General features: G+C 37.6%; 1 protein-coding gene across 2 annotated transcripts in view; it reads left to right on the top strand.

The window, feature by feature from the left end:
* Positions 1-225: 225 nt before the first annotated feature.
* LOC142348177 (anoctamin-7-like) overlaps positions 226-16341 on the top strand; it is a 47748-nt gene continuing 31632 nt past the window's right edge. Inside the window, exons 1-3 of one of the 2 annotated variants that reach the window (XM_075399417.1) lie at positions 226-553; positions 890-1253; positions 8866-9062. In XM_075399417.1, coding sequence (XP_075255532.1) covers positions 964-1253; positions 8866-9062 — 487 coding nt within the window. In that variant the 5' untranslated portion in view covers positions 226-553; positions 890-963. Of the gene's footprint in view, positions 1254-8865; positions 9063-16341 lie in introns of both variants that reach the window. The other variant, XM_075399418.1, reaches the window with a different exon arrangement.

Genomic DNA, 16341 nt, shown 5'->3' with positions numbered 1-16341 from the left:
GCAATCGAAAGTATTGTGCCATAAATCCAGAGCCTTATTTTTTCATCATCCTCGGCGGCTTAGATTTATTGCTCGAAGCTAAAAAGCAACCATCGCAGGTAGAAAAATAAACACACAACGATTATGTAAACCTACATGTAAATTGTTCATTTACCATTTTCAACTTGCGTTCAAAAAACAGCTACTGATAAGTTTATTAATCTCAAATATAAATTATTTAACACGCAAACACGTTACTTTTTGAAGCGAAAGTTATAAACTTTACATTTAGTACTAAAATCACGTTAAATTTTTTGCTCGATCAGATTCATAAAACTACTGTTACAAATGCTTTATTTGTGCTCTGTTCAATTGTTGAATTGGAATTATTCTTGACTTATAGCTCTTATTCGTGGTGACAGAAATTTTCACATATTTTTTGTATCACTTCAACCAAAAATCAAACATTGAATTAATCTTTTCTTTTGATCAAAAACTGTTACTAATTTATTTTTAGAGGTTCAATTGTCAAAAAGTTCTCTCTCAAATACGTTTTAGTTCCAGTCTTTTCTAAGTCAAACCATTTTCAGTGCAATTTATTTTACTTCGGCCATTTTCAAATCTTACGTCATTTTTAGCTACATTTCTCCTTGAGTTTGTTTACAACAGAAGACAATGCAAACCAGCGAAAAATAAATTTTAGCCTTTCAAATTTCTTTGAGTTTTACTGTAACGCTTGCGGTCAAACTGGATTGCAATTTGCGATTTCATAAAATTAATAATTGCTCAAATTTTTCTAAACTTTGGATTTAGTAGCAGTTACCTTGTAGTTTTCCGTTAAAATACTTACTCAAAATTCGAAAATCAAATTGCATTTGAAAATTGTTCGATTAACTGAAATAAAACCCAGGCTCTTAGCAGAAATGGTCCAAAAAGTTTGTTAGAAACAGCTGATTCTTTGTTATCCCAAATAAGCGTCCAATTATGGATGTGAAAACATCTCAAAATAAAGAATCTGAACAAACTAACGTCAGCAACAGTACTTTAGAAACTGCAATTGACGCTGAACTGAACGAAGTTAAACTCAGTGCCAAAGATTTGAAGCACATCAGAAAGAAAGCTAAAATTCTGCACGTCGTTGAAGGAGTTTTGCAAAGTACCTTAAATGGAAGTTTGGAGAAACGAATCGACTTCGTGGTTGTCTTCACTCCGAGAAAGCATGAACCCACGAAACAGAAAGAGATTGCCGAGCAAGACAGGATAGACACTTTAAGGCAAGAGGGGGCTTTAAAACATTATTGAAAAAGTATTTAATCGACCTAAACCATACTGGGACCTAACGGCAAGTCAATACCAGTACTGGGCACGTCAAATTGGAGGTATATTCCAGTTTTTAAGTACTGGGTATGTCTAAAAGCAAGTCTACAAGTCTTACAAGCCTCGGCCAAGAATTGGATAACACTTGCAAGTTGATTTCCAAGTGAAAAACCAACTTTTCAAAAACTTTCCATTAACAATTTTCATTTTCAAAAATTTATAACGTGCCACAATTTCGAGGTTAACTTTCATCCACTTTCCTGGGCTCTTAAAAGTGATACCAAACTGGTACGAAATGCTACCAAAAAATACTGTACAACCCCGGTAGGTCACAAATGGGTCATTTCAGTTAGTTATGAGCCGTTTGCAGCCGTTTTTCAGACGTTTCAGCTTTTGTATCCCAAATTTCACGAAACTTCTCAATTTTACCTTTTCAGATAGTTCGAATGTCAGTTTTGAAACGCGGCAAGAGTTTTTTAAACGTGCTATTACAGTCATTCCCAGGTCGAGGTTTTCGTTTGTGCTCCTTTATGACGTAGATCGTTTTTTAACGCACACAGGGGGTACGGTGCGTTTAAACATACACAGGCGAGGAATTTTCTTGAACCAGCTACATAAACACATCAAGGACTTACGGTCGAGCCAAAGTATGCCTCACAGACGAGACAAAATCTGCAACATAGACGCACCAATTCTGCAACATAGACGCACCGATTCTGCAACATACAAGAGGCACATTCTGCCACATACACCGGCCCCTTCTGAGCCACAGACGAGCCAAAAATTTTTATCATAGGCGAGCTGAAGTCTGCATCATACGCTTTTACGAAAAATTTTGCAATGAAATTGTCGGAAGTGTCTCAAATTGATTTAAAAAATCAACTTTTTGAGATCTTCCAGTATGTTCTGGGTGTGTTCCCCTCCTCCTTCTCTCAACCGGGCTGGGGTGTGGCTACGGCGGAGTTACAAGCAAACAACTGTAGGAGATTTTGAGAAGAGCACTAGGTAAAAAACCGGGCTCAAACTCTATCTCCAAATAAAATAATAATTCCTACAGCAAAAATTCCTTTTGTTCTGCACACTAAGTACACAGGGGCTCAATGACAGGTTTGGTTCGATTTGGAGTTTTGAACGCGGACCTCAACCTGGGTTGTTCTCACCCGCGGACACATTGTTCACAGTTCAATGGTGGTCCGCATCGGATCGCATTTAGAAGTGAACATCTTGGCCAATACTTGCATTTAGACGTTGCACATCTTCGCAAAGACTTGCATTTACACGTGCACGTCGTGATTAAGACTTGCATTTAGACTGGTAGTCGTAAAAAGTGACATGATCATAGCTCTGAATTAGTACCGATATAAGACTTGCAAATAGAAGTGCCTAGTACTGATTTTGACAAGCCGTCATGTCCGGGTAGAAAATATTCAAAAACATCTTTACTTTTAATGACAGTGTTTCACACATGCTGTCCGATTTCGATGTGCTGAAAATGGTTCAATTTCGTTTCACGCCAATTAATTTCATAGCATATCATTCACGCCTCAAATTAGCCGTCGGCATTACAAGCATGTTTTTTTCCGCTTATTTAAACGGAATAGTTTAATTCCATTCGTTTTTGTAAATTCATATCAAATCACAATGTCTGATCATGATTGCAGTAAAATATTAATGGTACCAATTATATAATGGATCAAAATTGAGGTGAAGTTACAGAGGGGTGAAATGATAGGGGGTTAAACAAGTAGAGGGGGGGGGGGAGGCAAAGCGGTTCATCACGTAAAGTTTTTCTACCCAAATTGCAATTTCGGTGCTAAAGCGCAGACATTTTTGCTTTACGCTTTTCCTAGGATCAAAATTTACTTGAACGTTATTTTCAAGTTTTTCTAACTAACTAGAGAGAAAGATCACATTAATCGTTTCAAAATCACCATTTGTCCATTGCTTTGACCAAATTTAGTGCCGTTTCACCTTCTTGAATTTTTTTTTGTCTCAGAATTGATCACCAGTTGTGGTGTTTTATGGCTTATATCCTATTTTCTGAGAAAAACAATTGAGATCCTTATAAATTTATGACCAGAATAAAAAAATGTAAATACATATGTTTGCACATACAAGACTTCTTTTCTTGAAAAAAATGAAGTCGGATGCTCTACGAATTGAAAGTTCTACCATTATAACACTATGTCAACGTGAGTGCACTATTCCGGAGACAAGATATATGTTTAACCAGAGGTTAATCACGCTCTATGATTTTTCATTGATTTATTAATTCAATTGTGCGTTGCAAAAATCGTGCTCGATAAAGTTAATGATGACTTAGAATAAAGAAAGTATAAATCTCGCGAGATCTTTTTTGGTAATTGCAACACGCATCATTGTGAATCATAGTCATAAGATTTTCTGAGAAATAAATGTGCTTTAAACCATTCATTAACCTCACATGAGTCCGTATTATGATAAAGTTTTCTCTGCATTTAATGAAAAATAACCGCCTCTTAAGCGAAATAATTTTTTTCAGGACAGCAGAAAACATCAAATTTTAAAAATTGGCAACCGGAACTCGAAATACTTTTATGTTTCAATATGCCAGATCCTTAAGTCAAATCAACTTTCATCAATTTTCTTTAATTTTAATTAATAAACAATTCAAGAATAACTTAGGTAATTTGTAGGTCAATAACTTAGGTCAATTCGTAACTTAGGTAATTTAATGTAGATTAATTGCCTGTTTTCTAGTAAAATTAACAAAAAATGGGGTTATGAGAAAAAATTTGTCAACAAAACGATCCTCCGATGTTTCTTGCTGAAGAAAAAAGAAAGAAAATAAAAAAGTTTCACTCTTAATCGAAAGTTTTTTGGCTTGATGTTTTAATTTTTGATAATATTATGTTCATAACTGTTTTTCTGCTTTTAGATAATATTTTGGTAACAAACTTTCAGCAACAACAAAACCGCGAAGTAACAGTAAACTTTATTATCAAAATTGGTGGTTGCTGTCTATGTGAATACATTAATATTGAACCTAATTTTAATTAGAAATACATTGTGTACTCAATTTTTTTCATATTTAAATAGGCGATTGCATAATATGTTTGACTTAAAAATTATTATGTATTGACCTTTGCCTAATTTTTTGACCGATACTTTGTCGCAGTTTTAGAAAATTTAGCACAAATTTTGGTCTAATAAAAAAGACCATTTAATTTTTTCCTCAAACAAAATTTACATTTCGTTGCTTTTGTTTCACTTAATGATCCACAGTAAAAAAGTGAATAAATTTTAAAGATTTCAATTTTCAGATTTGACATCTTGGAGTTTTCCAGACCTTCTTTGCTGCTGTGTTGCTTCTTCGTGTTTCCCCATTATATGGAAAAAGTCACTGAATACTAATGCTTATTCGACAAAAGACTGCTTTATTTTTATTGAAGCTCAAACAATATAAAAACCTACTCTCTCATTTCGAAATTTACATGAGCAAATATATTAAATAGACTAGGGAATCAAAAAGCTATCTAAAGTTGAATATTTGAAAAGAATGTCTCAGAAATGATGAGTCAAACAAAAATTTTAGTTAAAGTTAGTTCTCCAGTTAGAGGAATTAGATTTTAAACTTTCTCAACGTTAAGCAAATTTTTTGAACAAATTTTATGATAGGTTTTAACAACAACTACGCCTATACCTTTTTGCTACCGTCAACTGCACTTTTTTATTCTAATTTTTCTGAAATAAAAATCTTTTTTTAGTAGTATTTGATTCCAAATTGCTCAAAATTTCTTTTTTATTCAAATTTGACTTCTTTGCTGGGCGTTCTCGCTCCTTTCACTTTTGTTATATATTCAAAATGTCGCAACAACTTTATTTTAAGCATAGGAGCATTATTTTTTTAAACAAATTATATTGAAAATATAGGTGCAGGAAGAAATTTTTTCCGACGTAATTCTTCAGTAATTCCTATTAAAATTTATGCTTAATTGGACATCTAACAACTATATTCCGCTCGTCTGATTGTATCGCGCACAAACCAAATGGTTGCATGCCTGAAATCAAAGATTTTGCACTCTTTTTTCTAGAAAAATTCTTCTTTTGCTCCGAAAAACTCTATAATTTCGACACTGGAATTGCACATTGTGATTTTATCAGTAAATTCATTCTTTCACAAGCTTAGAGGGAAAACAATAGCTTTTGCCCTTCAAACCCTTTTTGGGTAATTTATTGTAGCTGGAAAACGAGATGTATATCATTATTATACGTTCGAATTCTGTTGTTGTTTTCTTCTAAAGCATTTTTGTATCAACTTGCTGTGGATTTTTTTGGACAATTTTGGGGTCCTCCACTCAACTTTTAGGCTTTCAAATTGTTACCAAATCTTACTTTCTTAAAAAATATTTTGTAGCTACCAGAAGATTACAGTTTCTGTGTTATAAAACAGTGTTTCAGTGGAGAAAAATAACGAAAAAAATGATAAATAACGAAAAAAATAACGAAAAACGATAAATTTTATATCTGTTGTTTGGATTTCTCTGCAGCTTTTCAACGAAAACTTTGTGAGCCTGGGATTTTTAGTGAGTACTTGTTCATTGCCAATTTAGTCATTTGAGGACTCTTGGAATCTCTTCCCGAATTCATCTCCCTATCTTCTTCTTTAAATCAATTTTCTTTTCGATCATTCCTTTGTTTAACACAAGTCAGGACCTTCCAGTCCAATTTGGGAGTCATTGACTCTTGTTTCTACTTCAAAGAAAACCGAATGAATCACTTATTAAATTATGCAATATGTTGATTAAAAGGAGTGTAAGGGCAAAAATTTGAATAAATTGATGGAGATTGGTTATTAGGTCATAGTGCATTAGGTGATCGGATCGAAATTCATTTGAGCAAATGTTAGCTGTCATTAGCTAAAAACGAATTATTGACTATTTTAGAAATTGATTTTTTGATGCTTTTATAACCTCACCGAAACTTCACATTCAATAACTTTTTGACACTTGTAAAGAGGTCTAACAAATTCTATCTCTTCTTTTTTCGTTTTCTGTTTCAACTCCGATGTGCATAAAAGGGATCAACGGTATTAATTTCCCAATTATTAGATTTTGCAATTTCGATACAAACGAAAATCGAGTTTGCGTTTTACCTCTTGTGAAAAACCACGCATTCAAAAGACAAAAAAAACTGAATAAAATGTTTTATAAAACGATCTCGGAATCCTTCCCCTAATTAATTTTTTAATATAAAATTTTTCAACGAAATTTCTCACCAGGTTCTTGTTGGAACCAAAACAAAAAATTGCCAAAGAACGTGCAAACCGAAAGTGGCTAAACAAAAGACGCTAAAAATTCGTAAATAGAAAAGTCATAAATTCTTCCTCGCTTCTTTGAACTGTTAAGATATTATCAAAAAACTATTGTTCCCTATTTTTGTTAACTTTAAAAACTGTGATACTAAAAACAACTAAAACAACCGTGATACTTATGATGTAAACGAAAATTACGTGAAAAATTTTCGAGAGAAAGAGAAGTTTAAAAAAAAATTGAGATATTTCGCTCATCTTCTTACTGATTTTTCGGTTTCACAACCCTTCTGAATTGTTTGCACTTTAGTATCTATTTAATCTTTTTTGAATGTTTAAAGTGTAGATTTGTTGATTCAACGGAGACAAATTTTGAAAATAGGCTAAAATGTTTTTACTCTATCCTATTCTTTGATTTTAAAGACTTAACTATTGCTTCTAGCTTGTGTTGCCCGGTTGGACTCACCGTAATTAGCAAAAGGTCTCCGTCAAATAGGTTTAAATTCCACGGATTGGAGTATTTCTATGAGTTCATTCATCGTTAATACTTCAAATATATGAAGTATTTTTTTTTAGTGAAGTAGTAAAGCGCTTTTCTTTATTGCTGCAAAATAGTTTCCAGAACAATGTGTTGCAGGTAACTAAGAGTTCCATTTGATGGAGCTGTGATTTTTTTATAACACTGATTACATTCGAAGCTTTGAAGAATTTCGGAACTCTGAAACATCATCAGAGAAAAAACGAAGAAGATATTATGCTTTTCAACAATCGGTTCTTCTCAATTGATGCTTGTTTGGTCTTTAAACATATCCTTAATCGATCTAAAAACCAATGAAACATTGAAATTGCATACAGCAGAACACACCAGCTTGACTTAATGGATATACAAAAACGTTTTTCAACAAGAAAAACATTTTTTTTAAATATTTTTTTGTTTGTAACGTTAAACTTGATAACAAGAAAATCTTTTTGGTTCGATTCGGACTTTAAAATTCGAAGTTTTGCGATTATAGAACACATGAATTAAAATTAAGTTGAAATTAGCTTCATGCGGAAACCTAAACGTCTCATAATATCCTACTCTATTTTTTAGTTCATTTTTTGGTTAACTTCAAATTTTCAATTGGCGCTTTTTTGAAATGCAGGACTCCGTGAGAATACCTGCAAAGAAACTGGCAAGTTTATTTGTTTTTCAACTGGTGAATTATTTTAATATGAGGGTTCTGAAATGTTGAAATTTGCAAAGTAAAAAAGTCGTACTCAAGGTTGCTTCGGAAAATGACAGTCAGAAGATCTTTTCAAATCAGACTCAAAAATGTTTTTGACCATCTTGAGACGTATGGTAGAACATTCTGTGCTAAGTACAGCCAGTTTTGCGGGAGTCGTTTTGTTGGTTCCCTGCTACGTTGGCTACAAAAAAACTGAAGTTAAATGCTTTCAGACACAAAGTCAAAATTCTGTCTTGTAAATCATTGGCTAGATAATGCGATATAACGATGTGCTTAAAGGACTATTCCATGTCATCACCAAATGAACCACCCGGCCAATGTCTTTGTTTGAAATTAAGATATGCGCTGAATGCGGTGAATTTTTGTAGGAAATGCGGTGATTGTGGTGAATGCGGTGAAAAAATATTTCACCGCATTTCTTACAAAAATTCACAGCGAAATTCGCCGCATTTCTTACAAAACTTCACCGCATTTGCTTTCCAACATTTACTGAATCTGATTTAAATTCACATGAAATATCAAAGCAGTAAAAGGGAGTTAGCGCACTGGAATAAGAAGGTGAAGTTGTGCAAGGGTAAGAGGTCCGAACCCGTGTAATGAAGTTTTTTTGTAAGATTACTGATAATAAATAATTCACCGCGATTCACCGCATTCACCGCAAAAAAATATAAAAAATACGCGTTGAATATTATTTTTTTCCACCGCATTTCACCTCATTTTCTACGTAAGTTCACCGCCAAACCTCGACCCGGGCATGAATTTTGTCTATGGTCGTAGACAATATTTCTCGCAATCAAGTTTTTGAGATGTCCCTTATGTACTGAATTGTCTTTTTAAGTAACATGTTTGAACCAGGTAGCAAAATTATACAGCCAGCCACTCCTGAGAAGGTAATATTTAAAAAAAAGTTGATAATATAATAATCTGAATTTTGTGTTTTGATCAGTAAATTGAAGCAAACTGTTTGGCTGAACGTCCATTCTTAAGAGATAAATCAGAATTTTTTCTCGGAAGTTTTCACATAGGTTTTGACAGCCTGCTCTTTTAAAGGAAGAAATTCTTGGACACGTGCAAGAAAGAGGGATTCGAAATGAGTGAAGAAAGTGCAACTCTACCAGCAATCGGGATGAAAACATTCATCAAATTGCACTGTACATTTGATGCTCTTTGTGACTATGCTGAGAAGCTGAAGATTGAACTACCATTGGCTGGCTGTGATGTTCTAAACGAGGACTACCTTTACCAAGGTTAAATACTGTTCATGCATTCTTCAGGTGTTCCACCTTAGCTTTCCTACTAGTTTCACCCCCTCTCATTTGACCCCGATTAATATACCCCTCACCCCAATTTTAGTTCTGTACTTAATTGGTACCATTAGCGTTTATTAATAATCGCAGTCGTTTATTAATAATTCCAACTAAGACTTTGAACACGTTTGGTTGGGGTTTAGGGTTTTGGGGCGGAAAGTATGCGGGGTTAAGTGAAAAGAAAAGATGTTGAAACTTGAGTTGGGGCTGAACGGTTTGGGGTGAAAAAAACTAAAACTTGTTTACATTTGTTTCTTCGAGTTTATAACAAGCTAGCATTGCATGCAAGAGAGTCTTTTATTGTTGTGCTACACAATCTGTGCATTTATTGAAGGGGCTGGGAAGGGGCTGAAAAAGTTCCAGAAAACCAGTCAAATGATGTTTTGGATTTTCTCTCCGATTATGCCCCAGCTTAGTCGGTTCACCTTATTTGCATGCCCTAAGTGCAAGTGCCATAATTTTACATAATGCTGGCGGGTGTTGTAGCTATGTTCTGTTATCGCTCCAAAATTGACTTCGGTTGTAAACTCATTAGGTTGCTAACATATCAACGCAAATTTCAGATTTAACAATTAAGTAGCTTCCAAACCCCCGCGCCAACGTTGGTTATGACTACCCAATCAATCGTTGATAAGGTACTTAATAAAAATAATGATTTTGGTTCCTGCGTAATCGCAGCGGAACAGCATTATGCCTAAAGTATAGCCTGTTCTCATCTGCCCTTTTTCTTATTATTCCCCACATTTCAGACTATTCTTTCTATGAGCAGCATTGCTCTTTTTTGGTGACTATGGCCACTTTTTTGCGTCTGAAACTTTCACGTTGTACCATAATTGCAGCCAACAATGGTCAGGCTATGGTCAACCTGAATCTATGGTTAAGTAAGAGCTCATCCTTACGCAGACAGCTTCACGGAGGCAGGGGATTGAACTCTCAATCATTGGCGTGTGAATCACACACCTTACCTCTTGGCTATCACGCCACTATCTCGGCTATCACTAAAGGTACTTGTGATAAGGTAAAACATCATTGATAAGGTCCCGGGTCGAATGTCCTCCCTAAAATCCTCCCATTTTGATGTAAGAATGTGGGGGTAATTTGTCTATGGGGGGGGGGGGGGGTAAATTGAAGTAAGAGTGTGGGGTAATTTGTTCAGAGGGGGTAAAATGATGTAAGAGTTGGGCTGCAATGGGAGGACTTTTAAGGAATTACCCCCTGACTGAAATTGCCATGTAAGAGTGGGCTGCAATGGGCTGCAATGGGAGGACTTTTAACGAATTACCCCCATGACTAAAATTGCCATGTAAGAGTTGGGCTGCAATGGGAGGACTTTTAAGGAATTACCCCCTGACTGAAATTGCCATGTAAGAGTGGGCTGCAATGGGCTGCAACGGGAGGACTTTTCAGGAATAACCCCCCTGACTGAAATTGCCATGTAAGAGTGGGCTGCAATGGGAGGAGTTTTCAGGAATTACCCCCATGACTGAAATTGTCATGTAAGAGTGGGCTGCAATGGGCTGCAATGGGAGGACTTTTCAGGAATTACCCCCATGACTGAGATTGTCATGTAAGAGTGGGCAGCAATGGGCTGCAATGGGAGGACTTTCAAAGAATTACCCCACCCCTTGACTGAAATTGCCATGTAAGAGTGGGCTGCAATGGGCTGCAATGGGAGGACTTTTCAGGAATTACCCCCTGACTGAAATTGCCATGTAAGAGTGGGCTGCAATGGGCTGCATTGGGAGGACTTTTAAGGAATTACCCCCATGACTAAAATTGCCATGTAAGAGTGGGCTGCAATGGGCTGCAATGGGAGGACTTTTAAGGAATTACCCCCATGACTAAAATTGCCATGTAAAATTGGGCTGCAATGGGAGGACTTTTAAGGAATTACCCCCCTGAATGAAATTGCCATGTAAGAGTGGGCTGCAATGGGCTGCAACGGGAGGACTTTTCAGGAATAACCCCCCTGACTGAAATTGCCATGTAAGAGTGGGCTGCAATGGGAGGAGTTTTCAAGAATTAACCCCAAGACTGAGATTGTCATGTAAGAGTGGGCAGCAATGGGCTGCAATGGGAGGACTTTTCAGGAATTACCCCCATGACTGAGATTGTCATGAAAGAGTGGGCAGCAATGGGCTGCAATGGGAGGATTTTTAAAGAATTACCCCCCCTGACTTAAATTGCCATGTAAGAGTGGGCGGCAATGGGAGGACTTTTCAGGAATTACCCCCTGACTGAAATTGCCATGTAAGAGAGGGCTGCAATGGGCTGCAATGGAAGGAGTTTTAAGGAAATACCCCCCTGACTGAAATTGCCATGTACGAGTGGGCTGCAATGGGCTGCAATGGGAGGACTTTTCAGGAAATACCCCCCTGACTGAAATTGCCATGTACGAGTGGGCTGCAATGGGCTGCAATGGGAGGACTTTTAAAGAATTACCCCCCCTGACTGAAATTGCCATGTAAGAGTGGGCTGCAATGGGAGGACTTTTCAGGAATTACCCCCTGACTGAAATTGCCATGTAAGAGTGGGCTGCAATGGGAGGACTTTTAAAGAATTACCCCCCTAACCGAAATTGCCATGTAAGAGTGGGCTGCAATGGGCTGCAATGGGAGGACTTTTCAGGAATTACCCCCCTGGCTAAAATTGCCATGTAAGAGTGGGCTGCAATGGGTTGCAATGGGAGGACTTTTAAGGAATTATCCCCCTGACTGAAATTGCCATGCAAGAGTGGTCTGCAATGGGCTGCAATGGGAGGACTTTTAGGGAATTACCCCCCATGACTGAAAATGCCATGTAAGAGTGGGTTGCAATGGGCTGCAACGGGAGGACTTTTCAGGAATTACCCCCTGACTGAAATTGCCATGTAAGAGTGGTCTGCAATGGGCTGCAATGGGAGGACTTTTAGGGAATTACCCCCCATGACTGAAAATGCCATGTAAGAGTGGGCTGCAATGGGCTGCAATGGAAGGAGTTTTCAGAAATTACCTCCCATGACTGAAATTGTCATGCAAGAGTAGGCTGCAATGGGCTGCAATGGTAGGACCTTTCAGGAATTACCCCCCATGACTGAAGTTGTCATGTGAGAGTTGGCAGCAATGGGCTGCAAGGGGAGGATTTTTAAAGAATTAACCCCCTGACTGAAATTGCTATGTAAGATTGGGCTGCAGTGGGCTGTAATTGGAGGACTTTTAAGGAATTACCCCCCCCCCCCTGACCGAAATTGCCATGTAAGAGTGGGCTGCAATGGGAGGACTTTTAAGGAATTACCCCATGACTGAAGTTGTCATGTAAGAGTGGGCTGCTATGGGCTGCAATGGGAGGACTTTTCAGGAATTACCCCCCAAGACTGAAATTGTCATGTAAGAGTGGGCTGCAATGGGCTGCAATGGGAGGACTTTTAAGGAATTACCCCCTCCCCTGACTGTAATTGCCATGTTCAGAGGGGGTAAAGTGATGTAAGAATTGGGCTGCCAAGGGGGTAAAATTGTGTAAGAGGTAGGGGGTAATTTGTCCAGAGGGGTAAAATGAGGTAGGAGTTGGGCTGCCAAGGGGGGTAAATTGGTGTAAGAGTGAGGGGGTAATTTGTTCAGTGGGGGTAAAATGATGTAAGAGTTGGGCTGCCAAGGGGGGTAAAATGGTGTAAGAGTGAGGGGTTTATTTGTTCAGAGGGGGTAAAATGATGTAAGAGTTGGGCTGCCAAGGGGGGTAAAATGGTGTAAGAGTGAGGGGGTAATTTTTTCAGAGGGGCTAAAGTGATGTAAGAATTGGGCTGCCAAGGGGGGTAAAATTGTGTAAGAGTGAGGGGGTAATTTGTCCAGAGGGGGTAAGATGAGGTAAGAGTTGGGCTGCCAAGGGGGGTAAAATGGTGTAAGAGTGAGGGGTAATTTGTTCAGAGGGGGTAAAATGAGGTAAGAGTTGGGCTGCCAAGGGGGTAAAATGGTGTAAGAGTGAGGGGGTGATTTGTTCAGAGGGGGTAAAATGATGTAAGAGTGGGGCTGCCAAGGGGGGTAAAATGGTGTAAGAGTGAGGGGGTAATTTGTTCAGAGGGGGTAAAATGATGTAAGAGTTGGGCTGCCAAGGGGGTAAAATGATGTAAGAGTGAGGGGGTAATTTGTTGTGATGCGGCAATTCTAACAATTATTATTTATATATATATATATATATATATATATATATATATATATATATATATATAGACCGTCAAGAGTTGAAGAAGCATCGATGGTCTGGAGGATATGGCGACGCAGCTGAGGGTACAGAGGTTGTGGGTTCAAGACTGGCAGTCTTCAGGTATGGGGGCTAAAAGATTGAGGGGGTTAAATGATGTAAGAGTTGGGCTGCCAGGGGGTAAAATGATGTAAGAGTTGGGCTGCCAGGGGGTAAAATGACGTAAGAGTGGGGCTGCAATGGGAGGATTTTATTAGGAAAATGCAGCTCAAAACTCTGACGTCTTTTTGGGCTGCATTGGGCTTCCAAGGGGGGTAAAATTGTGTAAAAGTGAGGGGGTAAGAGACAAATTACCCCCCCCCCACTCTTACATCTTTTTTGGTCTGCCAAGGGGGGTAAAAAGGTGCAAGAGTGAGGGGGTAAAAGACAAATTACCCCCCAACTCTTACATTGTTTTACCCCCCTTGGCAGACCAAAAAAGATGTAAGAGTGGGGGGTTAATTTGTCTTTTACCCCCTCACTCTTACAACATTTTACCCCCCCTTGGAAGTCCAATGCAGCCCAAAAAGACGTAAGAGTTTTGAGCTGCATTTTCCTAAAAAATCCTCCCGTTGCAGCCCCACTCTTACATCATTTTGGGCGGAAAAATTCAACCCGGGGTACTTGTGATAAGGTCAATGGTTGATAAGGTACAACAATAAGATGATGCACCCGCATGGGTGCATCAACTTAATGTTGTTCGGAACAGAATAGAACTACACAATGCTATCACTGAAGGGTTCTTTTTAGGTGCAAGGAATGTGACACGACACTATGTGTTTCCTGGAACTACTATCATTATGGAAGGGGGTATAAGATATATATGAGTGATTTTCATTTCAATGTACTCATGTTTGAAGTGTTTAAGAGTGTACGCGGTAGCTACATTTATGCTCAGTTCATTGTCAGTGTTTTCCCAATTGTTTTTCATTGAGTCGTGCTTTCGATGCATCTCCCGGTATGACCATTTTTAGGTACCAAACAAAAAAAGGTATTTGACAGCAATCTAATTTTGAACTTTCGACACGAGGCTAAATGAGGCAACACTTTCATTGGAAACGACGGGCTTTTTTTTCTGTCATCAAAAGTATTTCCAGCTTTTTCCTCTTTTTAGAGATAGGAGCGCCAAATTTTGTGATGAACTTATAAGGAAGTGGATAAAAGACAAAACGTCTTTCTGAAAGTCACCAAAAATTTTCCGGCGTTTGCCCACAAAGCTGCAGGTATTTTTATTGTAAAAAAAACTGATAAGAGGTACTAATCTTTAGTGCTTAGGATCTGACCAGTTCATAACCGATACAAAAATCCGCTCGGATGCATTATACTATGAAATAACATAATATTGGTCTGAAAATTTTTTTCTCTAACCAGAATTTTTCCAACAAAGTCACTGCTTTTCTATATGGGCTTTAAAAAATTTAAGAGTGCAAAAACTTGGGTTTGTTGCACAAAACGTTGTCCGAGGGACATCTTCACACTGTCAAATAAAAAAATAAATAATTATTTTTCTCAAAACCTCAAAATAATGGACATACAAAAAATAAAAATCGGAAAAAAAACTGATTTCCAAAATTATAGGATGGTGTTGATTTATTTTGCTGCTTAAAGTTTGTGCTATCATTTTGAAGAAGATACAGAATGTCAGATTTGAAAATCCGGAGGTTACACTTGAAAAGATCCACTAAAACAAATTTGGACCGATTTGTGTACGGTCGATGAAGATGTTAGCTTGTGTGAGCAACTACTTCATTATTTAAAAAACTTTTGAGGTTTTCCTTTTCTCTAAGGTCTCTCCTAAATGATTTTTTTCCCTTGAAGACACTATAGATTGGTTTTCTGGTGTAAGACTTAACAAAATGTTAAAAAATTTTCCGTCAGTCAACATACTTTTCTATAAGTCCTGATATGACAACTTTGACAGAAGTCTGTCAGATAATAGATGGCGAGATCTTCGGAGTAATTGGCTATTGTTATTTCCACCAAATTGCCCACAACTTGACTTCCAAATGTTTTTTGTTCAGTTAGAAGCCATTTTCAAATTTTGATTTGAGATCAGAAAATGTACCTTTAATTTGCTTTGGTTATGCTAAAACCAACGGAGGTGCAAAGACGTGATCTGCAACCTCAACTTGTTGTCTCTGTTTGACTACTACCAGCTCAGTTAAGGTTATTCGCTATGCGGATAGTCTGACGATGATGTACAGAACAAACCAGCTGCGATTCAAACCAATTTCCGCTCTGAATTCCTCGCCACTCCGATACTCATCAGCACAAGCGAGAACCTGGAATGAAGAAGTTGAGACAGACCATCCCTTGCATCCTTGAAAAAAGAGCGTAAAAGTGGTTTTTTCTGGGGCCCTGTAAAATAAGTGGCGCTTGTATTCATGTATCACCATTTTCTGCTGTTTGAAATGTCTCCAATGGTCAAACTGGATAAAAAACCAAATAAATAACTAAAGTGAAATTGGAACTAATAGTCTCTTCGGAACTCCAATCAAAATTAGTTTTATTGTTATTAGCCAATGAATTCAAGGTTTGCTTAGAATTGATTTGAGGGAGGTTGGGATAATTGATTCACTTTGTAACCGAAAGAATACTAACAGTGGAAGAAAAGTCTGTGTGTGTTTGCTGTGCAAAATTTGTATCTGGATATAAATTCTAGTACGATAGGCTTTGTTTGCAAGGTTCAAACCAAATAGAGCTAGTGATAGCGTCAATAATAACACTAAGGTGTAGTGTTGCAGCTGACCGCAGAGCTAAAAATGATCAGGATTGCCTGCACTACAAGTTTAGTCTGGAAAAAAATACGCTCTGCCATGTCCCGGAATATGGTTTTAAGAGGAATTGGGACTCCGGGACTCAACTACTCAAAGAACTAGGACCTCCGATAAATCTCCGAACCTATGCTTTAGTCTTCTTGGGTTGGGATTGGTTCTTCTGAAAGTCTGATGAATAAGTACCGACAGCTTTGGTCAAAGTTGAGGTGCGATTTGAGCTTGCTTCAATT

This window comes from Convolutriloba macropyga, chromosome 10 (genome assembly GCF_964194025.1).
Source record: "Convolutriloba macropyga chromosome 10, txConMacr16.3, whole genome shotgun sequence".
Taxonomy (NCBI): domain Eukaryota; kingdom Metazoa; phylum Xenacoelomorpha; order Acoela; family Convolutidae; genus Convolutriloba; species Convolutriloba macropyga.
The sequence above is the reverse complement of the archived record's forward strand: the minus strand, read 5'-3'. Positions and strand labels throughout refer to the sequence as shown.